The following is a 27,988-nucleotide window of genomic DNA, read 5'->3' on the forward strand; positions in this document are numbered from 1 at the left end:
GGTTAGTCACCTATTATAAAGAAGTATCAGTTTGCGGGACATCTATAACTAAATGGTGATTCTGGGTCAGACTCGGTCACCAGCTGCAGCAACCTGTGCTGGTCGTAAGAGGTGACCAAATCGATCGGCTGGTTAGGCTCGGTGTGTCATCGTACCCCGAAGGTGTGGATCGTTGGTCACATATTCACTTCACTTTACTTTATTAATTCTCAAAGACCACCAACGGTTGTACACGAACGAAGTACAATTTACAACATATTGATATTAATTCATCTAGATGATAGGTAAACTTTCTGTAAGGCCTGCAATGTTGTTATCCTAATCCAACAGCTTTTAGGCAAGGGTCATATGGCGCTCTTTCATACCATCTGGTACAGGGAGTGAATCCCAGCTGACCATCGATCACACTATCAACTAACTTAAAACACATCTGTGACGTCATTCTATTGTTTGAACGCTCCATTATTTTTCAGGAATGAAGAGTTGTTTGTCAATTAAACATTATCTTTAACCAACATTTGAATTTCCACTCGGAATAGACGGAACTATTTTTTTACATTTATTGACAAGTGAATAGTTTCATATTTTCCGAAAACATGTGTCGCCAGCGGGGTTCGAACCCGCATCGTTTGATTTGTGAACCTGTAATTGTCAACCTCATCTACGGCGGCACTTGAGGGGTATTGTGTGAAATTAACTATTAAATATTTTCATAATTTTGCAGAATGCTAAAAAGCTCAAAATAATATGTATATATTTTGTGTTAGAGAAGGTTACCTACAATAATGTTCACATTTATAGCAATTAGGTAAACCTTTGACGAGAAAAAAACAAATCAGGTAATATAGATATATATATTTTTTGGCTCTATATTTCCTATTATTCCCGTCAGCATGTATTGACAAAGTGCAAAAAGTGTAACAGTAGGAATGTGTTTTAAGTAGGGGAATATCCTCTAACCCTCCATAATTCCTTAAAAATAATGGAGCAGAGGCCCCGCAGGAATGGAGAGTTACTCGGACATTCCCCGCTACATAATGTGTCTTTCCAGGCACAATGTCTCCAAGGCTAATGTGGTATGGACCTGTTACTGCGGCTAAGAACAATATGTCCCCAATCACTCATGACCTCAAAATTGGTATTATGAGGCTCCCAAATGATATTTACTCTTCCTTTCGATATGTTGTAAGTTGCGTGTCGGCTCATGGGATGGGAAAACCACAAGTAAAAGTCAAGTTGGATCAGTTTGGTAATACAGACCAAGGGTCGTTATCAGGGGGATTCACGGACTTAAATGCAACTACTAAGCGGACACAAATCATAGACACAACAGGTAATAGCAGTTTGAAACATTGACACATTCTTCTTAAGGTGAGGTGGAATGGGATTTCAGAATAACAATCGATGACTATGACAAGATGGATGACTTTCCAACTTTCCAGGAGTCAACTTCCCCTTTGTGTTGAGCAAAATTACAGCAACTCCAGTCTTTGGTGTTTACATTTCACCATTTTTTAGGTACAATCGAGCATGCTCTTTCCACCAAGACTTCAAAGATCGTCATACGACTCTTGCTGAAAGGTTGTTCGATCAAGGCCTTTGAAGGCCTCAGTCAATCTTTCAAAACGTGTTATGGTAGACATGTGTATGACATTTCCAAATTTGACGCATCAGTGATAAAAATGATGTAATTCCCTATTTTTACTTGTACCATATGTTCCCATGTTTTTTTAGTTGAACAATTGACTTGCCTTTGCATGTGTTTGTGACGGGTACCAGCGGCGGGGCAGGACAGTCTTACCTCTTCTCGAACAACTGGTATCATCACCCTTTCATATGATTAAGTCGGAATCGCATTATCGACGCTCCTTTTAGCAGAGATTTCTTTAGAATATGGAAAGGGTTTTGTCGCTTTGTCAAGTTCAAAATTATTGCACTTATATAGCGGTGTGCACGCACGTGTGTGTGTATGTGTATGCGTGTGTGTTTGTGTGGCTGCTTGTATTAGCCGTGACTAATGCCGTTTTTTATAGTTCCAGCCCACTTAGGCCGTACAGTTTGAATACGCCACTCAGTACCTGACTCCCGGACGACCTGTTCTTGTTTTATCCCTTAATGCCGGGCGTCAGCAGGGAAATAACAAGTAGCATCATTTAACGTCTTTTGGTATGTTGCGGTCAGGGATCGAACCACCGACCTTCTGCTCTCCGGGCTGACGCTCAATCCTCTACATCACGTAAGCGGTTCTCTCCTTGAGGCTGTATAAGAAGTTAGTATGATATATCTAAAATGTAACAATGAATTATCTTCTACTGGAATACGTCAACGGTGTATTTTTATGGAGGACATTTCACTTAAGATCACATATGTGCCCCAGCAATGTGTCACTGTCACATGAGAGTTATCCCCCTTTTCGTTTTCGTCAAGGATGCTAACCTAGGCGTCGCCGCTATCAATCAGCTGGACTGGCGTGTCCCGTACATCGACCAGGCAGGATGATTGTTACGATAATGAACAGTAATCGATCAAAGTAGCAGCCTGATCAACATCAGATTCAATTAGTAAGAATCTCAAACACCCTCTGTGGATTCGACGCCTTGTGGAAAGTGTGGGTGTTGACATTTCATATCACAAAATTGTTAATTTTCAGCTTCCAGAGTTTCATTCAGCTGCGATAGTTGTCTCTTCTGATTGCAGGCCATTTCAAGTTGCTTTGCGTGTTTACTATTTTGTTAGCAGTATGTTTCACGTTAATTTTCACCTAAGGATCATGACGCATTGATTTCATGCAGAACTTCCTGCAAATCATGCCAAAAGGAATACTACCTACGGGATATATTATTTGTTATTAACTTTACCGCCAGAAACACGATCGTCGTCTTACGTACAGGAAATGTGTGTCATTATTGCTTGTTAAAGTTCATCGTTGTCATGGCAGACTTGCCAGAGGGATGGTGGTAGTGTTTCTGACATGTCCATCTGTAGTCATGACGCAGCGACCATCTGAGTAGGGCCTTCATAGTCGGTATTACCTGCCACAGCAGCGTAGTGTTGTAAGTGAACGCACTGAATGTGTATCAAGATTGATGTTGGATTCCCTTCCGCAGGCAAATACCGTTCCTTGTTTAAACAATTTTCGAGCACTCAATAAGGGGCAAAACAGGAAATGTATTCCTTGAAAGTCCATTACAAGTGGTGTGGTCTAGTGGTTCTATAGTATGACGACGAACACCACCTTATATAATGCATGAAGCCTACATGAATATTAGCAATTAAAAGCTGGAATAATGCAAACACTCAACTCAAATTATAATACATAATTTTACTTATAAAAGTTTTTTATATAACACAGCAAATTCTCTTATTGTTAAAGGTGACCGCCTCCGTGGACTAATGGTAGAGCGTCCACCTGGAGAGCGGAAGGTTCGGGGTTTGATTCCCAGCCGCGTCAAACCAAAATACGTTAAAAGATGGTACTTGTTGTTATCCTGTCTGGCGCTCGGCATTAAGGGGCTAAAACAAGGACTGGTCTGCTCGTAGTCAGTATACCGTGTCTGAGTGGGGTATTCATGTTAAACTGCGGCATGGTATCTTAATGTGCTCGTACAAGCAGCCACACCCCCCCCCCCCCCCCCCCCCCACACACACACACACACGTGCATGCACGTTGCTATATACGTGCAATAATCTTGGACGCGATGTTAAACCCCATTTCACCTCACCTGTTATTAAAGGTAAAGTTTGAAGTATTGGATATCAGTTGAACAATTTTTTATATTATATACATTTAGTGAATACTGATACTGACTTTTCCACACCTGGACAATATATTTGGAAAAGGCAGCGTTACTCAGAGGTTCCAAATGTGGAAAGTTAAGTTATGACGACATGACACGGTGTATGATGTCAAATGATTCCGTGGCAACTCAGCCCACGTGGTTAGGAAAATGTGGAGAAAAACAACTAAATTGAAGATGTTATGATACATATTGTTCGAACATAACATATAGTTAATGAGGTATCCATTCACGTTTTGGCACAGGACAATGAAGGGAAAGGGCTTTTTGTGACCCACGGGATCAGCATAATTTCAGAAATGAGCATTGAAATTCGATAATGGATGAGATTTCCTCTTCATCTCAACACGTGTATGACGCAATGTGATTATGAATCAAATAGTGATGATACCTAAAGTTCGCGAAAAGGTTAGTGTATCCTGCCCCAACGGTAGCACCCATCACAAACACATGCAAAGGCAAGTCAAATGTTCAACTGAACAAACACGGGAACATATGGAACATAAGTCAAATAGGGTATTGCACCGACCAGATGTGTCAAATTTGCAAATGGCCTGCAGTTGTCTACCATAAAACCTTTCCGACATCTTGAGTAAGGCCTTGAATTCTGCAACCCTGATCCAACAACTTTATAGCAATAGTTGAATGATGCTCTTTGAAATCTTCGTTCAGAGACCATGCTCAATTGCACCTCAAAGGTTATATCTGCTGAAAACATGACGTCAGACATTATTTTGAATATAATAATGTTCTAACCAAAATTTCAAAGTTTTCACATTTGAAATTTCCAGTGGGACAAAAAGGTAGTTATTCTATCTCACGCTTTGAGACTGAGATTTAATGATATTTTTCAGGGATACATTCGTTCAAAAACGTTTTTAAACCAATCAGATTGCTGCGTGCGCACGCACACACACACACACACACACACACACACACACACACACACACACACACACACACACACACACACACACACACACACACACACCACATACACACACACACACACACAAAACCCAGTTACAATTCTCTGATAGGATGACCATGATTCTGCCAGTAAGAGTACCATACACTGCCGTGCAAAAGAAAGTATACACCCAAGTTTGATGGTGGCTTATAATGAAACAAACAAGAATGGTGATGTGTTTGATACGGTTATAATAGTTGTGTTTTGTCAACCGCCTAGTGACGGTTTAATAACGTTTGTAATTTGTTGGTAAAATCAAATTTTCAACCCTGCATTGTCAGACAATGGTCACGTTTAAATATGATAATTGCATTCCAACAGAAATATGGAACGCCAATGCTGGAGAATATCCAGTCTCGATTTTCCAACAAAACAGATTCCATTTGACGGGAAAAGGCAAAATAGCTGTGGAAATTATATGAATGGACCACTGAAAATCAATGATGACACCAGGTGTTCGCGAAAAGGGTAAGCATGTCCTGCCCTGCCGATAGCACCCGCCCGTAAGCCCGCAGTGATGCAGGTTAGACGTTTACCATTTTAGTGAAACCCAAGAGCACGGGTAGGGTGCTGACAAACCTATACTGTAATCTGGGGGAACGGGGATTCTAACCAACGGCCACAGGTTTCTAGCAGGCATCAGGTACACACCTTTGCACATCGATACCAAATTGAATCAACAGAATATCCTCCAGAAGCAACTCACTTTTTGGAAACAGTAATGTCTACTGTCACCCTGACGCTGTGACCTTTTCACATTTCATTTCTTACTACTATATACTATTTTAATGAAATCTGTTTGAATAGCGGGTCGTGTTTACCCTTTCCAGGAACATCTGGTGTCATCACTGATCTTCAGCGATCCCTTCATATATATTTCATCACTATTTTCCCCTTTTTGTCATGGTTGGCCTAGTCGTCTAAAGCGCCGCGGTTCGCTGTGCAGAGTTGAGTTCCTTGGACACGACAGAAACCTATGATTGTGGGTTCGAATCCCGGTTCGCCCCGATTATGTATCTAGGTTTGTCAGCGCCATACCTGTGCTCGTGGGTTTCACCGAAGTGGTAAACGCCTAAGACCTGCATCAATAATCTTTCAGCGCATCCCACATGTCTGCCCGCTGGAGTTATTGCCATGTAAGCTGCTTTAGTCTGTGTGACGTCATCCTAGTTTAGAGTCAGCCTGGTCATATTATATTGTCATAACGTTACGTAAATGCAGTCAGATATCCCACACATCGACAACAGAAGACAATGTAATATTCCCCAACTTATTTTGGCCAAATCCAACAATATTAAATTGGGGAAAAGACCCCAATGCCGCAGAGGTCTCCACGCGTAATTGATGTGTCTACCATCCTCGCTAAATTACTCCGTTTATATATCCAATGTTGTCTACGTTTGTGAACGTCCTCAATTACGCCCAGGCTAGATACTGATTTTCGTATCTAAGACTATTATTTGGATAATGATAACAATTACCCAAGTTATTTGTCTAGATTCTCGATACTCAATTCTGACTCTTAAGCGGACGTACAAGAGCGACACGATGTTTGTAAACACTGAAAGTACTACCTACCTGACCTTTATATTTATATATTTATCCGTAAATAACCCCAACAGATTCAGTGTATATTCGCTGGCTTTATCCTGCCGAGAAAGTCACACATTATATGATAAAAGAAGGTATGTGTTAAACTTCCATGAATAGAAGCGTAAATATTCCGAGTCATGATCACTTTGATTGAAAATTTAAATGAAAGCTCATATATACAGCGCGACAGGCTCCATTTCAACACATTTTGTACTGTAATATCGAAAATAAAACTATTTTCTTATTTCTTATTGAAACATGGGTACAGTGTGTGAAACCCATTTCTCGTGTCCCCCGCCGTGATAGTACTAAACCATACTCACTCACTCACTCACTCACTCACTCACTCACTCACTCACTCACTCTTATTGAAATATTCCCTCGCAACACTATAAATAAACAGCTCCACCACAATTTAATGTAGTGTATAGGTTCCAAATAACAATGTACACAATGTCTCTTGAGAATATGGAATTTTTAGAATCAAATGCTTAAAAAGCATCGTTGATCAGCTACTGATTTATCTACTTCTATGTATACTTCTCCAACATCCTATCTGGCAGACAACTGGATGACTGGTGGATGTCTGCGAGGTCCTCAAACGACGCTTCTAATATAGAACCAATGATGGCGGCTCGCGTTACAGGATGAAGAAGACGGACAAATGATTGGTCACGTGCGCGTCAGGGAGGGGGCGGGGAGGGAGCGCGTGGGTGATGGGAGGGCCGGAGGGGTGTTGGTAAAGGCAGTCTGACGAGGGGCCTGTTGCTCAATAGTCAGCAGCGTCTTGTCAGGTAGGCAGCTTCTTAACAACATTCAGTGACAGGAATCTGCACGACTTCATCGACAATGAAAGACCTGTCAGCAGCATCCATGTCATACTCCATCATCATCATCACTGTCATCTCGGCTATTATTTCAGCGAACCGTGAGTACATTAATTGTCTGTGCATGGTTGCACTGAGTGATTTGATTACAAGTGATATTGGAGTCGTACATGTGATTATGAGCAATATCGGCTTACGTCGCATGTTTTAGTTGTGCTTCATAATGAGAACGTTGTGTAAGACTTCAGACGTTCACGAATAGGAAATATGCATTATAAAGTTGTTTGCATTTTGAAGTGATTTTCGGTGAAGGCGTTTAACTTACATGCTGTCTTTTAAAGTTGATTCTCAAATCTTGACAATAGACAAACAATAAGCACATTTTCCTTGAAACTACAAATGCCTTTTTGTCAAAGAATTAAAGAAATCATTAACAGCCTTCATTTCAATATCAGAAACTATCAGCATATTAATTTGAGGAAATTTATCGATAACCGTGGGTTTATCAAAACAAATACCACGACTTTCAATACAAAAATATTTCACATAACAATTCTTTGCCATTACAAAGTCTACGACCCTTTCTTCGTCTATCGATTGCAATATGCCGTATTCCAATTCAAGAAAAACTCATATGTTAATCCAGAAAATATCATCTGATACGTCCAGATTTCACCAAAACAGGAATTTTAACGATTACATCGGAAAGGCACCATTCCGCTGTGCCATTCACAAAGGTTAAATTGCCTTCTATAGCGAGAAAGATATCTTGAGTTTGTTCTTTGTCACACTGGATGTTTAATTTCATTGCGTTTCTAACGGCGGAATCCTTACATCTAATCAAAGGGTTGCTTAGTAACTTTTTACTGTGCCCTGCAGTACCTTGTAACGCCAACCCTGTTCGAATGGGTATATGGACTGCGCTCTAAAAATTAATCATCAATACAACGATACATTCATATTCATATTAAGGTTCATGCCGTACAAGGCATTATTATCACACAGAGTACCGAGCTGATCATCACTTCAGGGTCTGGCTTATTTCATGTCTAATAAAGCGACAGGACCCTTTCCATATCCATTAGAAATCTCTGCAAAAAGTAGAACCGATTGTACAATTCCGACTATATCATGAGCATGTGTTTATGAATCACTATCAAATAGTGATGATACCAGGTGTTCGCGAAAATATGAGCGTATCCTATCCCACCGGTGCCACCCGTCACAAACACATGCAAAGGCAAGTCAATTGTTCACCTGAAAAAGCATGGGAACATATGGTATAAGTACAAATAGGGAATTACATCATTTTTGTCACTGATGCGTCAAATTTGGAAATGTCGTACACGTGTCTACCATAAAACGTTTTGAAAGATTTACTTAGGCCTTGATTGTTGTAACCTTGATCAAACAACTTCTGAACAAGGGTCGTATGGCGCTCTTTGTAATCTTGGTAGAAAGAGCATGCTCGGTTGTATCTTAAACGTTGCGAAATGTAAATACCAAAGGCTGGAGCTGCTGGAATATTGCTCGACATGAAGGGAAAGTTGACTATAGGAAAGTTGAAGTCATCCCTCTTGTCATACAGTCTTGTGGCGAGTGTTTTGTCACTCTGGATTTTTATGCATAGATCTGAATATGAAACAGATGGGGCGGTCTCACTGGTATCCTTTATTTCTAGTTCAGGTGGGTAAATCAGTGGAAGGGAATCGGTTATTTGATTGTTATTGAACGATATCAGATCATCGATATACGCCAAAACTGAATGTTGTACAACGTTGAGCGAGTTGGCTTAAACACCACTTTGGACAGTCTTCAAGTTAAAACACGGCTTGTTTGACCTTATTTCTATAACATACAGGCCGGTCGGATAGCCTAGTGGTTAAAGCGTTCGCTCGTCAAGCCGAAGACCCGGGTTCGATTCCCGACATGGGTACAATGTGCGAAGCCCATTTCTGGTGTCCACCGCCGTGATCTTGCTGGAATATTGCTAAAAGCGGCGTAAAATCATACTCACTCACTCACTTAAACATGCCGGGGCGGTCGGGTAGCCTAGTGGTTAAAAACAAACTGGGAACGGTAAATGCATTGAAAACGAAACTCACAATGAAGACACCTGGTGTTTGCGAAATATTGTACATAACGTCGGTAACGCGTTTGTATATATAATGCACTTCCCATCCCTTTTTTTCTGCTGCCATCGGGGACAATCGGGTAGCCTAGTGGTTAAAGCGTTCGCTCGTCACGCGCAAGACCCGGGTTCGATTCCCGACATGGGTACAATGTGCGAAGCCCATTTCTGGTGTCCACCGCCGTGATTTTGCTGGAATATAGCTAAAAGCGGCGTAAAACCATACTCACTCACTCACTGTTACCATCAAAAGAATACAAGTCATGTGTCAACTGGGACACATTTTATCGAGATGATGATTGCTATTCCAGTCGTATGTGTCACACAATTTCACACAAACGTTGTCAGGTGTTTCGAAAGCTTCAACAATACCTATTAATGGGCACTATTCCTCCTGTCTTCCTCTGCGTGTTGAAACCGATGGATGTGAGCAGTTACATAATTGATAGATTCGAAACAGTCAGGAAACGCTTCGAGAGATAATTGGTTCTTGACTGCAACTGGTTCCTCTATCCCTACACTTACATTGCACATCTATTTTGTGGCATTGGTGACAATAATTTGGTGAGATCACCCACACGCATTTCCGTCGGGGAGACACAACGCTATGATTTGTCAAACAGTGTTGCCATCCGGTAACAGAAAAGAGGAAATGCCTGTCCTTTAAAAGACAATCGTCTCTACGTGTCACACAAACTAACAATAACTTATTGCAATCAACCTTTAAAAGGAAATAACGGTTGTCTAAGATTATCATTAGATATATTAGATTGTGCTATTGCGTGATTGATGGGTGTTTTTTTCAGAAATTTAAATAACATCATACTGATTTTCGGAAACATTCCTGAAATATTTACGCCGTAACGAGACATGGCTTTGTACAATGTATGCGAGGTATAGTACGGTCCGAATTGTCCATGTTAATAGGGATACATTTCTCTTCTTAGTAAATTACCAGAGTGGTGTTTATTGACTGAAAGTGCCAAACAGTAGTTTTTCCAGTTTGTTTTGTTTGTTTTTTTGTTTAACGCCGCACTCAGCAATATCCCAGCTACCTGACGGCGGTCTGTAAATAATCGAGTCTGGAACAAACAATCCAGTGACTGACATCATGAGCATCATTCTACGCAATATTGCGATACGATGACATGCAACTATGTTAGCGAGCATCCTTTTAGTCGCCTCTTACGATAAGCATGGGTTGCTGAAGACCAAGACTTACCCGGATCTACGCGGGTCTTTTCAGTTGGTTAAAATTATCAAATAAGTTTGGTTTCACGCCGTTTTTGTGTGCAATTTTCCAGTCTTAACACGTCTGTTGACACCGGAATGACCGTCACGCATTATTCCCAGATGGGTAATAGTGAACGCTCTGACCTCTACCCCCCCCCCCCCCCCCCACCCCCCCCCCCCCCCCCCCCACCCCCACACACACACTCCCCAATAGACCAATATAAATTTAAATTTACACGCAACATGTACTCTTTCAAAATTTTCAAACATAATTTCTATCGACATAATACGTACAACCTTCATATATCGATGTTCTTCGGAAATGGTGGATCATTAATGAATGGTTCAGAATTAGACAATGAACTTTAATGGCATTGTAAACTTCATTGTAAAATTTGGTATTTCTCATCGTAATTGTATTAATTCCTGTCTGATAGTATCATTCTGGTTTGTAACAAACAGATGTCACTAAATATTGTCTTTGAAAGCAGCATTCAACAAAACGTGCAAAAAATATAGTTTCAAATACTCAAGTGGCCTTGTTGCTGTGGGGCCTCTTAGGTTTAATGTACAGTTGTGTTGAAATGCTTAATTTGTACATGGAAAGAATATTAACGGAGAAACGGTATACTCCACCAATCTTAAAACAATACCCTGATGGCATGGTTGTGATGAGTTTTCCCACCGCCTGAAGCAACAGATTACCATTACTGCTCGTACCACTCGTGTCCAACCAACGAGGGACCCTTAAGCTGACTCAGTGGCTCCTTGGAGGCTAGCTGGCTAATAAGTGATTAGCTAAAAGCAGTTATGAATATTTAACCAGTGTATTGAACTGGAAGTACATGTCAATTCCCGTCAGAGGACATCGCGACACGACATGGATTGTAACAAGCGCTTGCTTTTGTTCTGCGTGTTGACGGGACTCGTCAGGAGCCAACCTGACTTTGATCCAGGTCAGTTAAAGTTGTTTTAGTCGTATATGCGCCATATTCTTGGTACATTGTATGGATTTGATTTGTTTTGAAATGTTACATTCTTTTTCATGTTGACGAGACCGCCTCCGTGGTCTAGTGGTAGAGCGTCCGCCCGGAGAGCGGAAGGTCCGGGGTTCGATCCCCGGCCGCGTCATACCAAAAGACGTTAAAAGATGGTACTTGTTGATACCCTGTCTGGCGCTCGGCATTAAGGGGCTAAAACAAGGGACTGGTCGGCTCGGAGTCAGTATACTGTGTCTGAGTGGGGTATTCATGTTAAACTGCGGCATGGTATATCAGTGGGCTAGCACTATAAATCGGCATCAGTCCGGACTAGTACAAGCAGCCACACAAACACACACACGTACATGCACGTCGCTATATACGTGCAATAATCTTGGACGCGACGTTAAACTCCATTTCACCTCACCTCATGTTGAAGTACAAAGTCGTATTGAGTTTATTACTGACTTTTAGAAATGAGAAATAATGAATTCTATGTGTGTGTGTGTGTGTGTGTGTGTGTGTGTGTGTGTGTTATATTGTTGATTTATAGACACGTATTGACAAATTTCATTGAAATATAACAGTGCATAGAATTTTCTAGAATAAATTTTAAAATTTCATGTTATCTAGGGAATGTAACTTTCAAATATTTTCTACAAGCGCAAATGTTCAGTGCAAGACAGCAACTTTAGATCCTAAGAGTATATTTAAAAAATGATCGTGTCAGGAGCAGAGATAATAAATTAAATGTTTCCATTCCTATGTCAATTTGAACCTCCTGATTTGATTATCGTTCTAACAGAGGAAACAATAAACGGTTTTTCAGACTCTGTGTCTTCCATAAAAGAACCAACCACGTTCTCTGATCATTTCGATTAACTACATGACCACAAGCCTTCTTGTGCACGTACAAGGATATTTCTTGTACATGTTCTTAAAACTTCAAGTTTCCCATGGGAGAAATCAAATAACATTGAAAACTAGGTACATACAGAAATAGGAACAACTTATTTCATTTGGGTCTTGGATAACTATAACAGTTGTTTGAAGCAGATCTATTTTGACTACGTGTATTCATCGTGAAGATCCGGACCAGGCTCGCTTTGTTTATGCAAGTCATCGTATCCGCATTAGCAAAAGCCTACAATGAATGAAAAACCTAATACCTTTAAATTGTTATATAAATGTCCAATGTTTCAGCGTGCGTGATTTATCATGCTATATTTAAGTATTATGGGCCGGTGGCCTGTTACGAAGACAAATTGTCTTATTGCTGTCTGTATCCAAGTTGACCAGATCCTTGATCATGCTGTCAATCACTGGATTGTCTGGTCCAGACTCGATTGTTTACAGACCGACGTCACATAGCTGGAATATTGCTGGGATCGGCGTTAAAGAAGGAAAGAAGCAAGGAAGACTCCGTGTATCTCCAGGATAAGGATACAAACAACGAAAACACAAAACACAATCGCAACCTTATGATGTAATTACGTGTAAGGTGGGTTGTTGCTTGAAATGGAGAAGGCAACAATGTGCCACTGGATCCCCAGCGGTGCTTTCTATCTGCATAAATGCAATTTCGTGAAGCCCGTGAAGATAATACGTTATTTCATAAGATTTCTCTTGTCGTCAATTAACATGCACATTCCCGTTATCAAGGTGTTTATGTATGCCATATATTGAATACTCTAAACCAAACTGCATGACAAGAGGGATTATATTTCCAATTGTCAACTTTACCTCCAAGTCGAACCACAGTACAACTCTTTCTCAAACGTTGTTTGATCAGTTACAAGAAGACCAGACCTCAGTGAAGCCTTTGAAATGTTTATGGTAGGCATGAGGATATTTCCAAATTTCCTGTTTTGACTTGTACCATGTTTCCGTGTGCATTCAAGTGTACAGTTGACTTGCCTTTGAATGTGTTTGTGACTCGTGCCACCGGTGGGGCAGCATACGTTCACCTTTTCGCGAACATCTGGTGTCACCACTATTTAATAGTGATGTGATTCATATACACCTGCTTATGATATTGTCGGAATCGTGCAGTGGTCTCTACTTTCAGTAGCGATTTCTTATCAATGGGAAATGTTTTTTGTCGCTTTTCTTCAATATTTTTAGGAAGTCGACAGCAGTAATATCAGTGCCGTACTCTATACTACTCTCCATTTATATGCCAGGGTTATAGCCAGCCAATAGTTCGATGTTTTTAATATGTTTGTATCAAGTCACAAAATATTCATTTTGAAGCTTTACTTGATTTTTTAATGATGACTATATGTGGACACCAAGCAGACAATATAATATCTTAACGATAACTGTAGATATCTTAGAAATTACGTATACTCAATGACAAATACTCAAATACTATTTTACGTGACGTTAGGCAAAGGGGTGCATGTCACAAAATTATCTTTATGCACACATATGCGTGCAAGGAATGAAAAATACACACTGATGTGATGTTTTTGGTAACTTTTGGTAACTTTTATTTCTACATATGATTGGTGGCAGATTCCAAGATTGGCACAGGACTCAATCACTCCTGTCCAAATTGTCAGTTTGAGGCTATAAGTTACATATTTTGCTGAAATGTAGCTGTTTAGTCTCGATATAGTTTCATTTTTTCCATGTTTAATGCTTGTAACACAATAACTGTCTGAAACATGATCTGTTACAGGTCATCTTAGAAATATCATTCCTTCAATCTATTACAGCAGGTCTCTCATTTGTCATGTGTGTGAAAAATATAACCATCCTTAACATCTGATCTTTAAGCCGTCCTAGGAGTACTTTGTTTATGTTATAACAGAAGATCAATGCAAATGATGTATGCTCTGAATATAAATGCAATTTTGGCCAAATTTAAAGATTTAATTAAACATTTGTGAGTGCCCCGGTAGTTAATCATTTGCTTCTCTATGGGTTAAAACCTGTGTAATAAAAATATATCATTTTTTTATCAATTTGATGCAAAATAAGTGCATTTTAATCTCTCTGCATTGCTGGCATTAGGGTGTGGGAAATATTTATCATTCGGTTAGTATTCAAACAACATAACTAAATGAATCTGTCACTTCAGTTGTGTCTTGACAAGCAATGAAATCACATTTATTGAAAAAGGAGAGGGGATTCAACTATTAGGATATGAATTGCGTGGTAGAGGACGGACGTACATGTCAGGTTAATATGTGTGGAGGTTTCTTCGGGACAGCGAAGAAGGGTGACCCTGGTGCCCCATTCGTGTAATGTTCTGCAATTCGCAATACAGACTTACGGCCCTTAGGTGTGCTAGGATTCTATAACGTGGCTTTCGATCCCATATACAACTTGATTGGTTTGTCAAACCTTCATTATTCGGGCTTTCCTCAAGTTTTAAAAGTCCACGCGGTGATAATATTTAAATACTGTTTAAGGTGGCGGTAAACCCAACTCACTCACACACTCAGAGAAGAGGCGAGGGATCATGCCTCTGATATAGTCGGACTTTAATGAACTATTTTGGCCACGGAGAGTTGTTGGTGGAAACATGAAATGCTGAAATTGGATGCGAATACAAATAAAAGTCACGTTAAGTTGATTTGATCCTTATACGCACGAATCACAACACATCAATATTTATTAAACTAACGTTAGAGAGGGAATGCGTGTTTTTGTGTCAATTGTGGCGTGATATTCATACTGTCAGCTGTTCTGGGACAAGGAACGAGAGAACCCCGTGAGCACTTGTAAGGATGAAAAGGCCTAAAGAAGTGTTTGTGGAAGACTTTTAAGGCCTTGTTAATTTGAAAGACACTGGGAAGGGCAGTTTCGTCCGTAACGCAAAGTTGAGGCACATAGTTGGCTTTGTGAACTTGTAAACATGGTTTCAGCATGCATAATTGAAGACGTGAGTCCACTGACGCATACTATGCATTATGTTATGATTCAAGTAAAAATAAGAATATATATATATATAGATAAATATCGGGTTCGATTCCCGACATGGGTACAATGTGTGAAGCCCATTTCTGGTGTCCCCCGCCGTGATATTGCTAGATCATTGCTAAAAGCGGCGTAAAACCATACTCACTCACTCGTTGGCATATAATTCTCAGATGGTCTTGGTAATCTGGTTTCGTGTACTTGCCATTTGTATAAACCTCGCTGTTGACGACTAAAGAACGAGCTAAGATGGGGTAGCCTAATGGTTGAAGCGATCGCTCGTCACGCCAAATGCCCGGGGTCGTTTCTCCACATGGGTACAATGTGTGGAATACTACTAAAACCATACTTCATACCACAACTGTAATTTGAGATGGTAGGTCGAGTTGGAGCGAATATTATTGAAGGCACTCTTATATTTTATAACGTGTAATGCAGCAAAGAGTTACCCAATATCAAGAAGCCTTATTGTTCAATAGGTTTATACACATTGTACAAAGTTAAGCACCAATATTTATTGATATATATATAAACTGGGCGGCAAAAGAAAGTATAGGTCCAGTTCCATGATCGATAAAAAAATAACAAGAAGAGGTTTTGTTGTGAATTATAATAGAATCTAGGGAGGGGTAACAAATAATTGATCAACCACAGTTTGAATGAAATTGTGCAATCACAGGTAATGTAAGCTCAAGGTAAACAATGGTGTGGTAAGAAATTTCATTTTCAAAAGTTGTCTGAAATTGTCGACACAGTTGCCTTCAATAACGTGTATGACCTCCAGCTGCCTCAATGCATGCTGTGATACGCCGCCTTAACGATGACGTCAGTCTTCTGATGACGTGGACTGGAGTCCGTTTCCACTCGTCTCTCAGGGCCTGCTGATGGCGTGCTCTAATCTGTCTGTCAAGATGGTCCCACAGATGTTCAATAGGATTCATATCGGGTGAGTGAGCAGGCCAGGGCAAAACGTCAACGTTCTGTTGGTTTAGAAAGTTCCAGGTCAGTCTTGCAGTATGGGGCCTGGCATTATCATGTTGAAACAATGTCCCCTGCTGTTCGTTTTGTAAGAACGCAAGCACAACTGGCTGCAACACGTGGTCTCTGTACTGCACAGCGTTCAGGTTTCCCTGTATAATCACCAAATCAGTCTTCTGATATCCACAAATACCGCCCCACACCATGACACCTTCCCCGCCGAATGGATGGACCTCTCGAATACACGCCGGGGCCAAACGTTCCCCTCTGTGTCGATAAACTCGTTCTCTGCCGTCATTTCGAAACAAGTTAAACCGACTTTCATCAGTAAACAGCACTCGACGCCAATTTCTCACTTGCCAGCCTCGAACCTGCCTCGCCTATCGCAGTCTCAGGCGTCGATGTTGAGCAGTCAGTACCATTCCTCGGAAAGGATGATACGCTCGGATTCCAGCAGCACAAAGTCGTCGTAGTACTTTGCTGCCGTCGCCGTCGCCGTCGCCGTTACGAATCTGTTTCACAGGTGAATGAGCCCGATCTGACCGTCTTCCAGTGGTGTTGTCACTCGGGGTCGTCCGGTTCTAGGCCTGCCCTGTGCCCTCCCTGTCTGCCTGTACCGTTGAATCAGCCTGGCTACTGTCAATGGTGTAAAACCAAACCTTCTGGCAATTTGGACCTGTGTTGCCCCCATTTCGGCCATACCGATGGCTCTCTCTCTCTGCTCCTGTGACAGTCGTGGCATTTCCTTTGTGTGCTTTCATCACGTGTGGTTATACCCTGCAGACGAACGCATTTTACAGATAACATGCACGTGCAGTTTATGCCATAGGCGTGAAACCTGTATCATCATTTCTTTTGTCACCGCACGAGCGTCGTCAAAGGTGGCGCGTTCGGGTGAGGTGTTTTTTGGTACCTGTTCCTGGACAGTCATATTCCCAATACCAACTTTCCACTAGTTATTGCTGTTTTCAGGAAAATTACAAATTCCCAACCTATCTTTTTAATACATTAAATTATCAAAATCGTGTCCTGTTTAAATTTTCTGGCGACACACATGACATTGTTATACAGACACCGAAATCGGTTATGTACTCGTGCTGTGTGACTGATTCACGGCAACAGTTCTTTGATCACCGTTTCACCTGATCCCACTGCTTCATCATAACACACGATGTGAACCAGGACTTGTGTCTACCGAGGAGAACACACTGTCCCTTCAATATTTCATTAGGTATTGGCGGAATCTCAGACATTTACCACCAGCGAGGCAGGATACGACACCTGGTATCATTAACAAAACATAATTATTTTTTTTGATAACTGATAGCGGAAAGATGTGTTGGTGATATTTTGTTTGTTGGTGATTATTTAAGCTTGAAGTTATAAGGAGCAAAACTAAATAAAAATATAATAAAGCGAAAAAGGTAAAATTTCTTTTAGCATTTAAATTACAGTTAATTTTATTGAGGAATTTTTTTCCGAATACCTGGAATTATAACTACATGTATTTGATAGTGCTTAATAACTACATACTCATAATATATTCGGAATAGTACAATGGACTCTGCTTTTAGTAGATATTTCTTATGATTATGAAATGGTTTTGTCGTTTTTATTGAAGTTAGATAAATGTCATATGTGAAAGTATTTCAATTACAAAGGTTTTGGGATATATGAAATATAAGGAGCGTTGATAAGTATTTTACAAGCTGTATTGTAGTAGATAGACAGTTAGTCTGTATTCTGCAAGACCTACTTGACCTACTCATGCGTACCTTGAAGCTTCTGTGTTTTGTCTGACGAATGTAGTAAGAAATATGTGAGTGAGTGAGTGAGTTGGGTTTAACGCCGCTTTTAACAATATTCCAGTTACATCGCGGCGTGTCAGCTTAATGTGGGAGGAAAGCCCAAAGTGATGCAGGTCTCAGACGTTTACCACTTCGGTGAAACCCACGAGCACGGGTATGGTGCTGACAAACCTAGAAACATAATCGGGGCGAACCGGGATTCGAACCCACAATCATAGGTTTCTGGCGTGCCCAAGGGACGCACTTCTGCACAGCAAATCGCGGCGCCTTAGACGACTGGGCCACCCGTGCCCCCTTAGAAATATGTGGATATCACGACCAATGTCTCGTGATCAAAACATGGATCAAAACATGCATTATTCCCGACGAAAGCCTTACTAAATGTGTGGAAATCGCAACAGGTTTTGGATCGGCATCTTGATAAAAAATATGCAGGACTAAAACCAACCCCTTCAACGTCCATCACCAACATTCATCACCTTGGTCTTTGCCTGGAAGATAGCCTAGTTGCTTAAAGTGTTCGCTCGTTTCGCCGAAGAATGGGTCACAATAAGTGAAGCCCCATCTTATTGTCTTGCACTTGTGGATATTGAAAATCGCCGTAAAGCCATTTTATACACTTAGATATACATTATCTATACATAAGAAAAATTAGGAGGTAGAGTAGCCCAAAGGTTAAGGCGTCACTCGTCACGCCGACCGTCGAGGTTCGATTCCCCATTCTATATGAAAACCTTTTGTGCCCCCGCCCCCCTACGATGTGATATTGCTGAAATATTGCTGAGAGCCACGTAAAACAATCTGCACTATCTCACACATGTCAAAGAAATATTTCAGAAAATATCTTCTGAGCAAAGTGTCTTAAAGTCATTGGGTAAATACTATCTTTAGCAAAGCGACTATCCCAGATGGTGTGTTCGTTAAGGTAGTCAGGAATATGAAGACGAGTCATTTAATAGCCCTCTACTCCATATCCGTAGTAGCGCCGCTGACCCCTACATGAGGGGAGCCCTGCGATAACGTTATACTTAGATAGGGGAGGGAAAGTATGAATGAAAGACAGCTAGCATTGTGGCGTAGGTTGTGCCCCCGGCGCTATATATAGCTGTTATATCTCCTCTGTGATTGTAACTTTTCATCTGTGTAAATATTGTCAGATACTGATGATTTCAGCGTCCAGTGTGTCAATCGTTGCGTTGTTCTCAGGATGTAGACTCACAACCCCTCCCTTCTCTCCGTGATAATCCGCGAACTAACCATTTCCTTTATAGCGATCACACCCTCAATAACTACAAACAACTGCTGCTCTTTGGTGTATTCCTGGTGCTTTAAAACATAGGCTTTCTTTCAGTTCAATGTTGCAAAAGGATTTTATCAGTTTAAGGTAGTTATATTTGGGAACTTTATTCATCAATTATCTTATCGTTAGCCATCAATTTTCACTCATTCTTAAAAGGGTTTGAGCATTGGTGGTATTTATAGCCACGGTCTAGACTTTGCCACTTGTGCTTTGTGTGAATATGAGGTCATAGTTCTTGTAAATAGTGTTAGAATTGCATGGTAACTCTTTATTTCTAGACCACTCACCGAATTCGAGTAAAACATACCCATACTCCCCGTCGTAACAAAGATTTGAGTTTGACTGGTTGCTCGTAACAGCTGATAAAGGTGTTAGGATCTACACCGAAACGTCGCACTAATTGTAATAAAGAAGTTGTTCATCCATAGAACTCGTCTTACTTCAGCTGTCAAACAGTTCATTTTTTTATGTTAATCGCTCGTACACATGAATGAGTGAGTGAGTGAGTATGATTTAACACCGCGTTTAGCTGTATTCTAGTAGTATCACAAATAGGGATTCCTTAAGAGGACCCCACGTGGGGATCGAACTAGCGATCGGCGTTACCACAAGCCACCGTCCGTCTTAACAATCAAATAACTGACCACTGTTTCTGACAGAATGCCTAAACAAGACCACAATCGCATCACAGAGCAAGACAGTGTTGTGTGCGCTCATCAAGACGATTGAGTGAGTGAGTGAGTTGGGTTTAACGCTCAGTTCTATCACAGCGTGTCAGTTTAATGCAGTTCTCAGACATCTACGACTTTGGTGAAACCCACAAGCACGGGGATGGTGCTGACAAACATAGAAACATAATCGGGCCGAACCGGGATTCTAACAAATAAGTGAGTTGCTTTCGCGCCGCATCAGAAAATTCAGACGCATATACCTTTAAGAAGCTGATGTATCGGAATTATTTAATAATATCATTAAATTCGAACGGTCTCTTATCTTAAAACGTTAATTGCTTGACGATGTCTTGGCGAATGCGTTAAAGTCAATTGTAACTCTAAATACAAATTGTCATATCTTTCATCGATGTTCTGCCGCTGTATCTATTACATCAGCGTGCTTTACACATGGAGGATGAAGATGCTTATCACGAAGATAACTGCTGATCAATACGCGTAGTCCATGTTAACAGTATCATGGTTACATGGACTGTTTAGTGAAATACGAGACAGCCAGATAATCCAATTGCATACATGTAACATAATTGGCCAGTGACATCTGCACGTAAATAAATTACACCCTTGTTTTCAAGGTTTTCATGTTTCAAATGATCCCACGCAATCCCTGTCTCAGTATCAGCTTCATGTTACAGTCTCAAAAAATGAGAGCAGATTTATAATCAAATACAAAAACAAGAGAAGGTAAAAACACAGGTCAACCGTTATAGAACACAAAATCCATCTGTCCGAGTTTGTATCACACTATGTGTATTCCGAAAGAATTTCCACCCTCGCAAACATCTTTCGCAACCTGCAAGTCGTGTTTTTAAGGAAACGAAGTCAATTATTCTGTTGTGGAAAAAGGAATCCTTGAAATTTATAGGATTTCTTTTTCTACATTGCGCAGCAGATCCGCTCGTGTCTGAAGATAATGCCAACACGCATTATGAAGTCAGATCTTACCATTAACGAACGCCTCTTGAAATGCATCTATGCCTTTCAGCATTTCAGAAACAAGTAACGACATCCTCGGTTCTTAAAGGTGAACCTAGTGATGAGTAATAGTTGTTGTTGTTTGTTGTTTAACGCCCCATTCAGCAATATTCCAGCTATATGACGGCGGTCTGTAAATAATCGAGTCTGGGCCAGACAAACCAGTGATTGACATCATGAGCATCGACCCACGCATTTGGGACACGATGACATGCATCAACCAAATCAGCGAGTCTGACCAACTGATCACGTTAGTCGCCTCATAAGACAAGCATAGTCGCCTTGTACGGCAAGCATGGGTTGCTGAAGACCATTTCTATCCCGGATCTTCACGGGTCTATATATATAACTACATTGAGCTGGTGCATCAACGGAATTGACAGCTCGGACAATTCCCGGTTTGAGGAGGCGATACTCCCAACGTCGCTTCCACGTCACCGTCAGGCACGCCTAACTTGGTGTAGACAACATACATTTGACCCGGGTTCGATTCCAAACAGGAATACAATTTGTGAAGCCTAATTCTGGTGTCCCCCGCCGTGATATTGCTGGAATATTGCTATAAGCGGTGTAAAACCATACTCACTCACTACAAAGCACACTTACAACATAGTGGGAAGTAAAGCCAACATTGTCCCCTAATTCTATCGACATATAAATACACCCAATATTATCTACACAAACGTTTGCGTTTATAGGACTTTACATAAATATCAGGCTGAATATTATTTTTTGCCTTCTAATAAATTGCATCCCCTGCTGATGCGTCTAGGGTGAGTGAGTGAGTATGGTTTTACGCCGCTTTTTTCAACATGTCAGGGCTACACTCATTGTACTCATGTTGGGAATCGAACCACGGACATCGACGTGATCAACGATTTAACCACAAGGATAACCCACCGCCCCCTTGCGTCTATAACGTAATGGCGGACAAAGATAACCTGGTCTTCTCTGGTACAACAATGCGCTGTGCAGAGTTGCGTCTCTTGGGTACGCCAGGAATTTATGACGGTGGGTTCGAATCCCGGTTCACCCCGATTATGTTTCTTGGTTTGTCAGCATCTTACCTGCATTTGCTCATGGGTTTCACTTATGTCGTAAAAATCTCAAACCTGCATCACGTCAGGCTTTCCTTCCACATTAAGCTGACATACCGTGATATAACTGTAATACTGTTCATAGCGGCGATAAACCCAAATCCCTCACTCACTCATTTCTACACGAAAGTACAAGCTTTGGGTCAGTTACTTTATGTCTGTGAAGATGGGCGGTGTCTACGTGACCACTGTATCGCACAAGCCAATTACCCCAGTTTGTTGATTGGTTTGACCTTCTTATAATTACATCTCTTAAAGTCCGTCTAAAATGTACCGTTACGTCAACACGTAAACATCGGCTATGGGTCAGTTGGTTCATGTCAGTGATGATGGACTGTGTCTACGTGACCGCTGTACCGCCTCAGCCAACTACTTCAGAATCTAAATTGGTTTGACCTCAGTCAACTCTATCGCTTTATGAATACATTTCCAATGTCCCTGCTATCAGAACGGATTTCCTGCGGAAGTGAAGCGTGTCTCTGTTGTGTATTACTTAAAATAGCCCTCCAGGGAGTATTCTCGTCAGGATGAGCGCTTGGTGCGGCTATAAAGGGAACATTCTTCATCCAGTCATTGGAAGGAATGGTTTCCCTATCACCAGGGGTCTGATGGTTCTACTCGAAGGAAAATGATTCTGTCGTGGACAGATTGGTGCTGTTTGTAACGCCCTGTCGGGAACGTCACACACACCATCAGGGGGTATACAACGACATTGACGTTTATCAATATCGTAATGAGTCTTAATGAATATGTGACAAAGGCAGGGATAACATTTATTTTTTCAACGCTTTATATTCAGACATACTTGGTTGATAAATGAAGGTGGAATTGCAACATCGCTTCGTATGTTAAGTGTAGTCAGAAATCAATTAAATATGTGAATAAATTATAAACAAGTTTTTGGTGTCGCGATTGGATTTAAGTTCGTTGTTACTAAATGCTGTTCGGGTTATTTTCAAAATGGTGGTCCTTCAAACATGACTAGAGTGTATGTATTTTATGAAAACAAAACCAATCTAGATTTATATAAAAGCAAGTCTAACCAGCTCCAGCCATCTTTAATCAGCATCGGGAAAATTAATTGTTTTATCTATTTAAGGAGAAGATTGTATTGTGTAATAAACGATTTCACAGACTACATATAAGTGATTTACGGAAGTTAGGTTTTATGCTGCCCAGCCCAGAAATGATTTTACAACTGCCAAGGCCTGCAAGAATATTTTAACAACTAGATCGGATGCTCTACACCGTGTAGTACTATAGACTAGTCTCTTTTGGTACAGTCTTTTTTATCGGGTGTAATATATGTGAAAAATATACATTTTTTTACCTATGTCATAGTCTCTCATAACGCCGTAGGGAGTGGCGCGTTACTTTATATGCTGTTTTTACTAAGATATTTTTTAAAGAGTTTATTTCCAATGTATTATTAATGTAACGAGGTGAGACTCAAATAAATTATCTGTCTGTCTGTCTGTCTGTCTGTCTGTTAGTTGAGGAAACTGGGGACAGCGGCTGTGGGTTAATTTGTCAGGCGTTCGCTCTTAGCATCGGCTATTCATCGGGTTTGGACAGTTTTAATCAGGTGGTAAAAATAAAAGTGGCAATACCCATTTCACAATAATAATAAATATCTGCTTAAAGTAGAGTCCATTGAACGTTTCCGACTACATCAAGAGCATGAGTTTTTGAATAACTGACAATTAGTGATAATACCAAGTGTTCATTTAAAAGTAAGGTAAGGCATATTAATCAGCGACCAGTACTCCGTGATGTGAAAGTGTATTTACAACCACTGTGTATTATTTCAGTTATGTTGAATGTCTATTTAAGTAAAGGATTGATTTGAAATGTAGTCACGCCTAGAAACTGAATGACACTTTATCATCAATTGTTAATTAAAAGGCTGCTGTCTCGCACTACCCTCAGGAATTAACCCAAAGGAGTTAAAACGGATTTGACAATCCTCCGTTTGAAAACACGGTAGCAAAATACAAAAAGGATTCGTATTTTATGTAATAATCTAAATATACAACAATCGATAGACGGATTCTCATTTAGATTCCAAGTATCAATCTGGATGAGCGGTTTCAGACGTATTTCTATAATGCATGTAACGCTATATTTAATACTTTCAGTCAGAGAAACATAATGACCAACGTAAATTTGTTGGATTGCTTCTGATGGCTTCTGCGTTGTTGAGTTACGCAGGACAAACGTGTTTATCTTCAATAATACAGACAAACAGGGTTTAAAGGCTTTCACTTTCCTATTAACAATATTAAGAGGACTTCCAAAAATACTCACATATGATATGTAAAGAAATGAAGTTATGGAATGCAATCTTCCTTGTAACGTCAATATCTGATCCATGCTCCGTGAGCATCGAAACAGGCGCGACATCTTCTACACATGCTGGTATCAACCGCTGGATTGTCTCCCGTGGTATCTTCGACATTCTTCTTGTAAGGGTTGCCCAAACTGTACAAATGCTGGGAACACTGATGTCGGCTGCATCACACAGTCTCACACACTCTCAAACGTCGTCTCCAAACTCGTCTGTAAAGCGTTCATCAGAAAACATGGTGTATCTCCTATGGCGCTGTTGACGACCTCCCTGGTATGTCTACTGTTGTCTGTGGAGCTTGTGTGTCACAGCCAGACGCATTCCTCTGGAAGGACGTCTTGATTTCAGACCAGAAGTCTTCAACCTGTTTCTTGTCGTTGACGTAGAAAGTCGGATTCCTATGGCAGCAGTTGTCCCTCAGTTCTGGTGCAGAAATGTATGTGTTCCTCAAAGCAGTGATGCGTACATATCGACCCTGCCTGGGAGCTAGGCCTTACTCTACCACCATAACCGTAACCCTACCCGTTTGCCTATATCGTTACATCAGTCGGAATATCACACTTTAGGAGTTACCAAAGTATCTAGCGCCTGCATTCTGTGATTGGCCAGCTTCAATCATGCCTATTCGCCCAATTTTTCATTTCCTGTCATGAACACTTTTGGAGGCATTTTCCTTCGTTTACTCGATCAATGAGTGAGTGAGTGAGTATGGTTTTACGCCGCTTTAAGCAATATTCCAGCAATATCACGGCGGGGGACACCAGAAATGGGCTTCACACATTGAACCCATGTCGGAAATCGAACCCGGGTCTTCGGCGTGACGAGCGAACGGTTTAACCACTAGGCTACTAGGCTGTTGTAGCAATATGGAGAATACATTTATAATATAAGTGAATCCAAGTCTAGAATTATTAAGCAAGTCTAGAGCCTGAAATTACACATTGTTCTGGGCTCCATTTGTATTTATTATTTTATTTTGTAGATATATACTTTAAAATAGGATAACATTATTTCTGGAAAAAAATATTAGTCTATAATGGAGTAGTGCTGTTTATGGCGACTGGTTATTATTTGTAGATGTTTCGTTCCCAAAATAATTTGAGATGAAATGGGCTTAAACGTCGCGTTCTAGACTATATCACTTGTATCGCGACGTGCATGCACTTGTGTGTGTTGGTCTGATGCGGGGTTTTTTCAGACGAAGAACTATATATACCACGCTGCAGTTTAACATAGATACCCTACTCAGACACATCATCCTGACCCCGAGCCGACCAGTCCTTGTTTTATGCCATAACGCCGAGCACCAGGCATGGTAACAACAAGTACATCTTTTTAGTAATACGCATTTTGGTATGACGCACCCTTGGATCGAACCACCGATCTTCCGCAGTCCCGGGGGCGGTTCCAAAAGCATTGTATATGTAAAACAATGAATTAACACATCACATTCTTCACTGCAACAAAACACCGTAAGAAAACAAAACAAAACAAGAAAACACTTCAAAATATTAAATAAAAACTTCAATGTGAATGTTACCGTTATTGTTATACCTATACAGTCATTATTTTGTTCCCTACAGCTTTGCTAGACTACGAATTCCTTGCCTCCTTGGAGCTGTGTCGGCATTTCAGAGGATCGTGCGAAGCGAACTGTACGCGGTACTACCAACACCGATGGGGGGTGCCGCTCTGTCCGAACTTGGACTATAAATGCTGCGTTCCGCCCTTACAAGGTACGGTATATGTTTTATCATTACGCGTCTCAAGATAGAAACTATTAATAAAAAATAAAAACTCATTGAAATCGATTGAAATAATACAATGACGTAATTAAAATTATGTTAATTGCTTGTTACGTCACAACTAGGGCTGGGACGGGTCATTCGGGTACTGGGGTCGGGTGGGTACCGAGAAGGACCCGGGTACAAACCTAGAAACATAATCGGGGCGAACCGGAATTCGAAGCCACAATCATAGATTTCTGGCGTGCCCAAGGGACGCAACTCTGCACAGCGAATCGCGGCGCCTTAGACGACTGGGCCACCCGTGCCCCCGGTTAATTTAGACTGTTTGTGACCCTGTAGGATAGATAGACCGAAACACAAACAATAAAATAAATGTGAAGCATTGACAAGTTTGACTAGGCCCATTTCTATGATGTCGCATAAAGCGCATTTGTTCCGTGCAGAGTTGCGTCCCTTTGGCATGACAGGATGATTGTGTTCTTCGAAGACCAGACCCCCCCAGGTGCTGATTCCTGGTTATATTAGAATCCCTTCTATGGTTTTGTGTTTCAGTGGTATAAGCCAGCGTTACGTCGGACTTTCCTCCCACATTAAGCTGACACGTGATATAACTGAAATACTGTTCAAGGCGGAGTTATACCAAACACACACACACACACACACACACACAGACAAACACATACACAGACACACACACACAGAGACACACACACACAGACAGACAGAGACACACAGACACACACACAGACACACACACACATACACAGACAGAGACACACACACACACAGACACACACAGACACACACACACATACACAGACAGAGACACACACACACAGACACACACAGACACAAACACTCACACACTATAAAGGATGCCCGTAGAATATGTCACCAGGAACCCATGCTTGCCGTAGAATGTGACTACGTTTGTCTTAAGAAGGGTGGTCAGGCTCGCTGACTTGGTTGATGCTTGTCATCGTATCCCAACTGCGTGGATCGATGCTCATGATGCCAATCACTGAATTGTCTGGTCCAGACTTGATTATTTACAGACTGCCGTCATATCGGTGAATATTGCGGCGTTAAACAACAAACAAACAAAATACTATAAAGGATCACGTGACAAAACCCTTCCCCCTTGAAAGAAATGTCTCTATGTTTGAAGAAAACTGCAAAATAATTTCCATACCTTATTATCAGCCACCCGTTTCCATGTTTTAACGCTGCATGCAGAATCCGTCATTGTTAAGACACGCCAGCATAGAGATCCAGTCCACTAGTTAGACATAGCACCGACCCTTCATCATCATCACTCCGGCCCCTTGCCCTAACGCAGCATCGGCGCCTAACGATGACGTCATCGGCTTAATGATAAAACGTTTGTCCAATTGAAACCTTTTCCAACTCCATGTAACTGATAATGATGATAGCTGTCAAAAATATGACTATAATTGAAAATGATTCATTTCAAATTGGATTACAAGATTGTTACCTTGGGCGAAAATTCCGATTGCTTTAACGGGGTTTTCTCACCTTGGTCCCT

General features: G+C 41.0%; 1 protein-coding gene across 2 annotated transcripts in view; it reads left to right on the forward strand.

Moving 5' to 3' along the window:
• The first annotated feature begins 7,126 nt into the window (after window positions 1–7,126).
• Window positions 7,127–27,988, forward strand: part of LOC139445171 (elastase-1-like) — a 34,981-nt gene continuing 14,119 nt past the window's right edge. Inside the window, exons 1-2 of one of the 2 annotated variants that reach the window (XM_071226290.1) lie at window positions 7,127–7,288; window positions 26,278–26,430. In XM_071226290.1, the coding sequence (XP_071082391.1) occupies window positions 7,210–7,288; window positions 26,278–26,430 (232 nt within the window). In that variant the 5' untranslated portion in view covers window positions 7,127–7,209. Of the gene's footprint in view, window positions 7,289–11,418; window positions 11,508–26,277; window positions 26,431–27,988 lie in introns of those variants that run through there. The other variant, XM_071226291.1, reaches the window with a different exon arrangement.

This window comes from Haliotis cracherodii, unplaced genomic scaffold (assembly GCF_022045235.1).
Source record: "Haliotis cracherodii isolate W230 unplaced genomic scaffold, xgHalCrac1.p SCAF_6, whole genome shotgun sequence".
NCBI lineage: Eukaryota > Metazoa > Mollusca > Gastropoda > Lepetellida > Haliotidae > Haliotis > Haliotis cracherodii.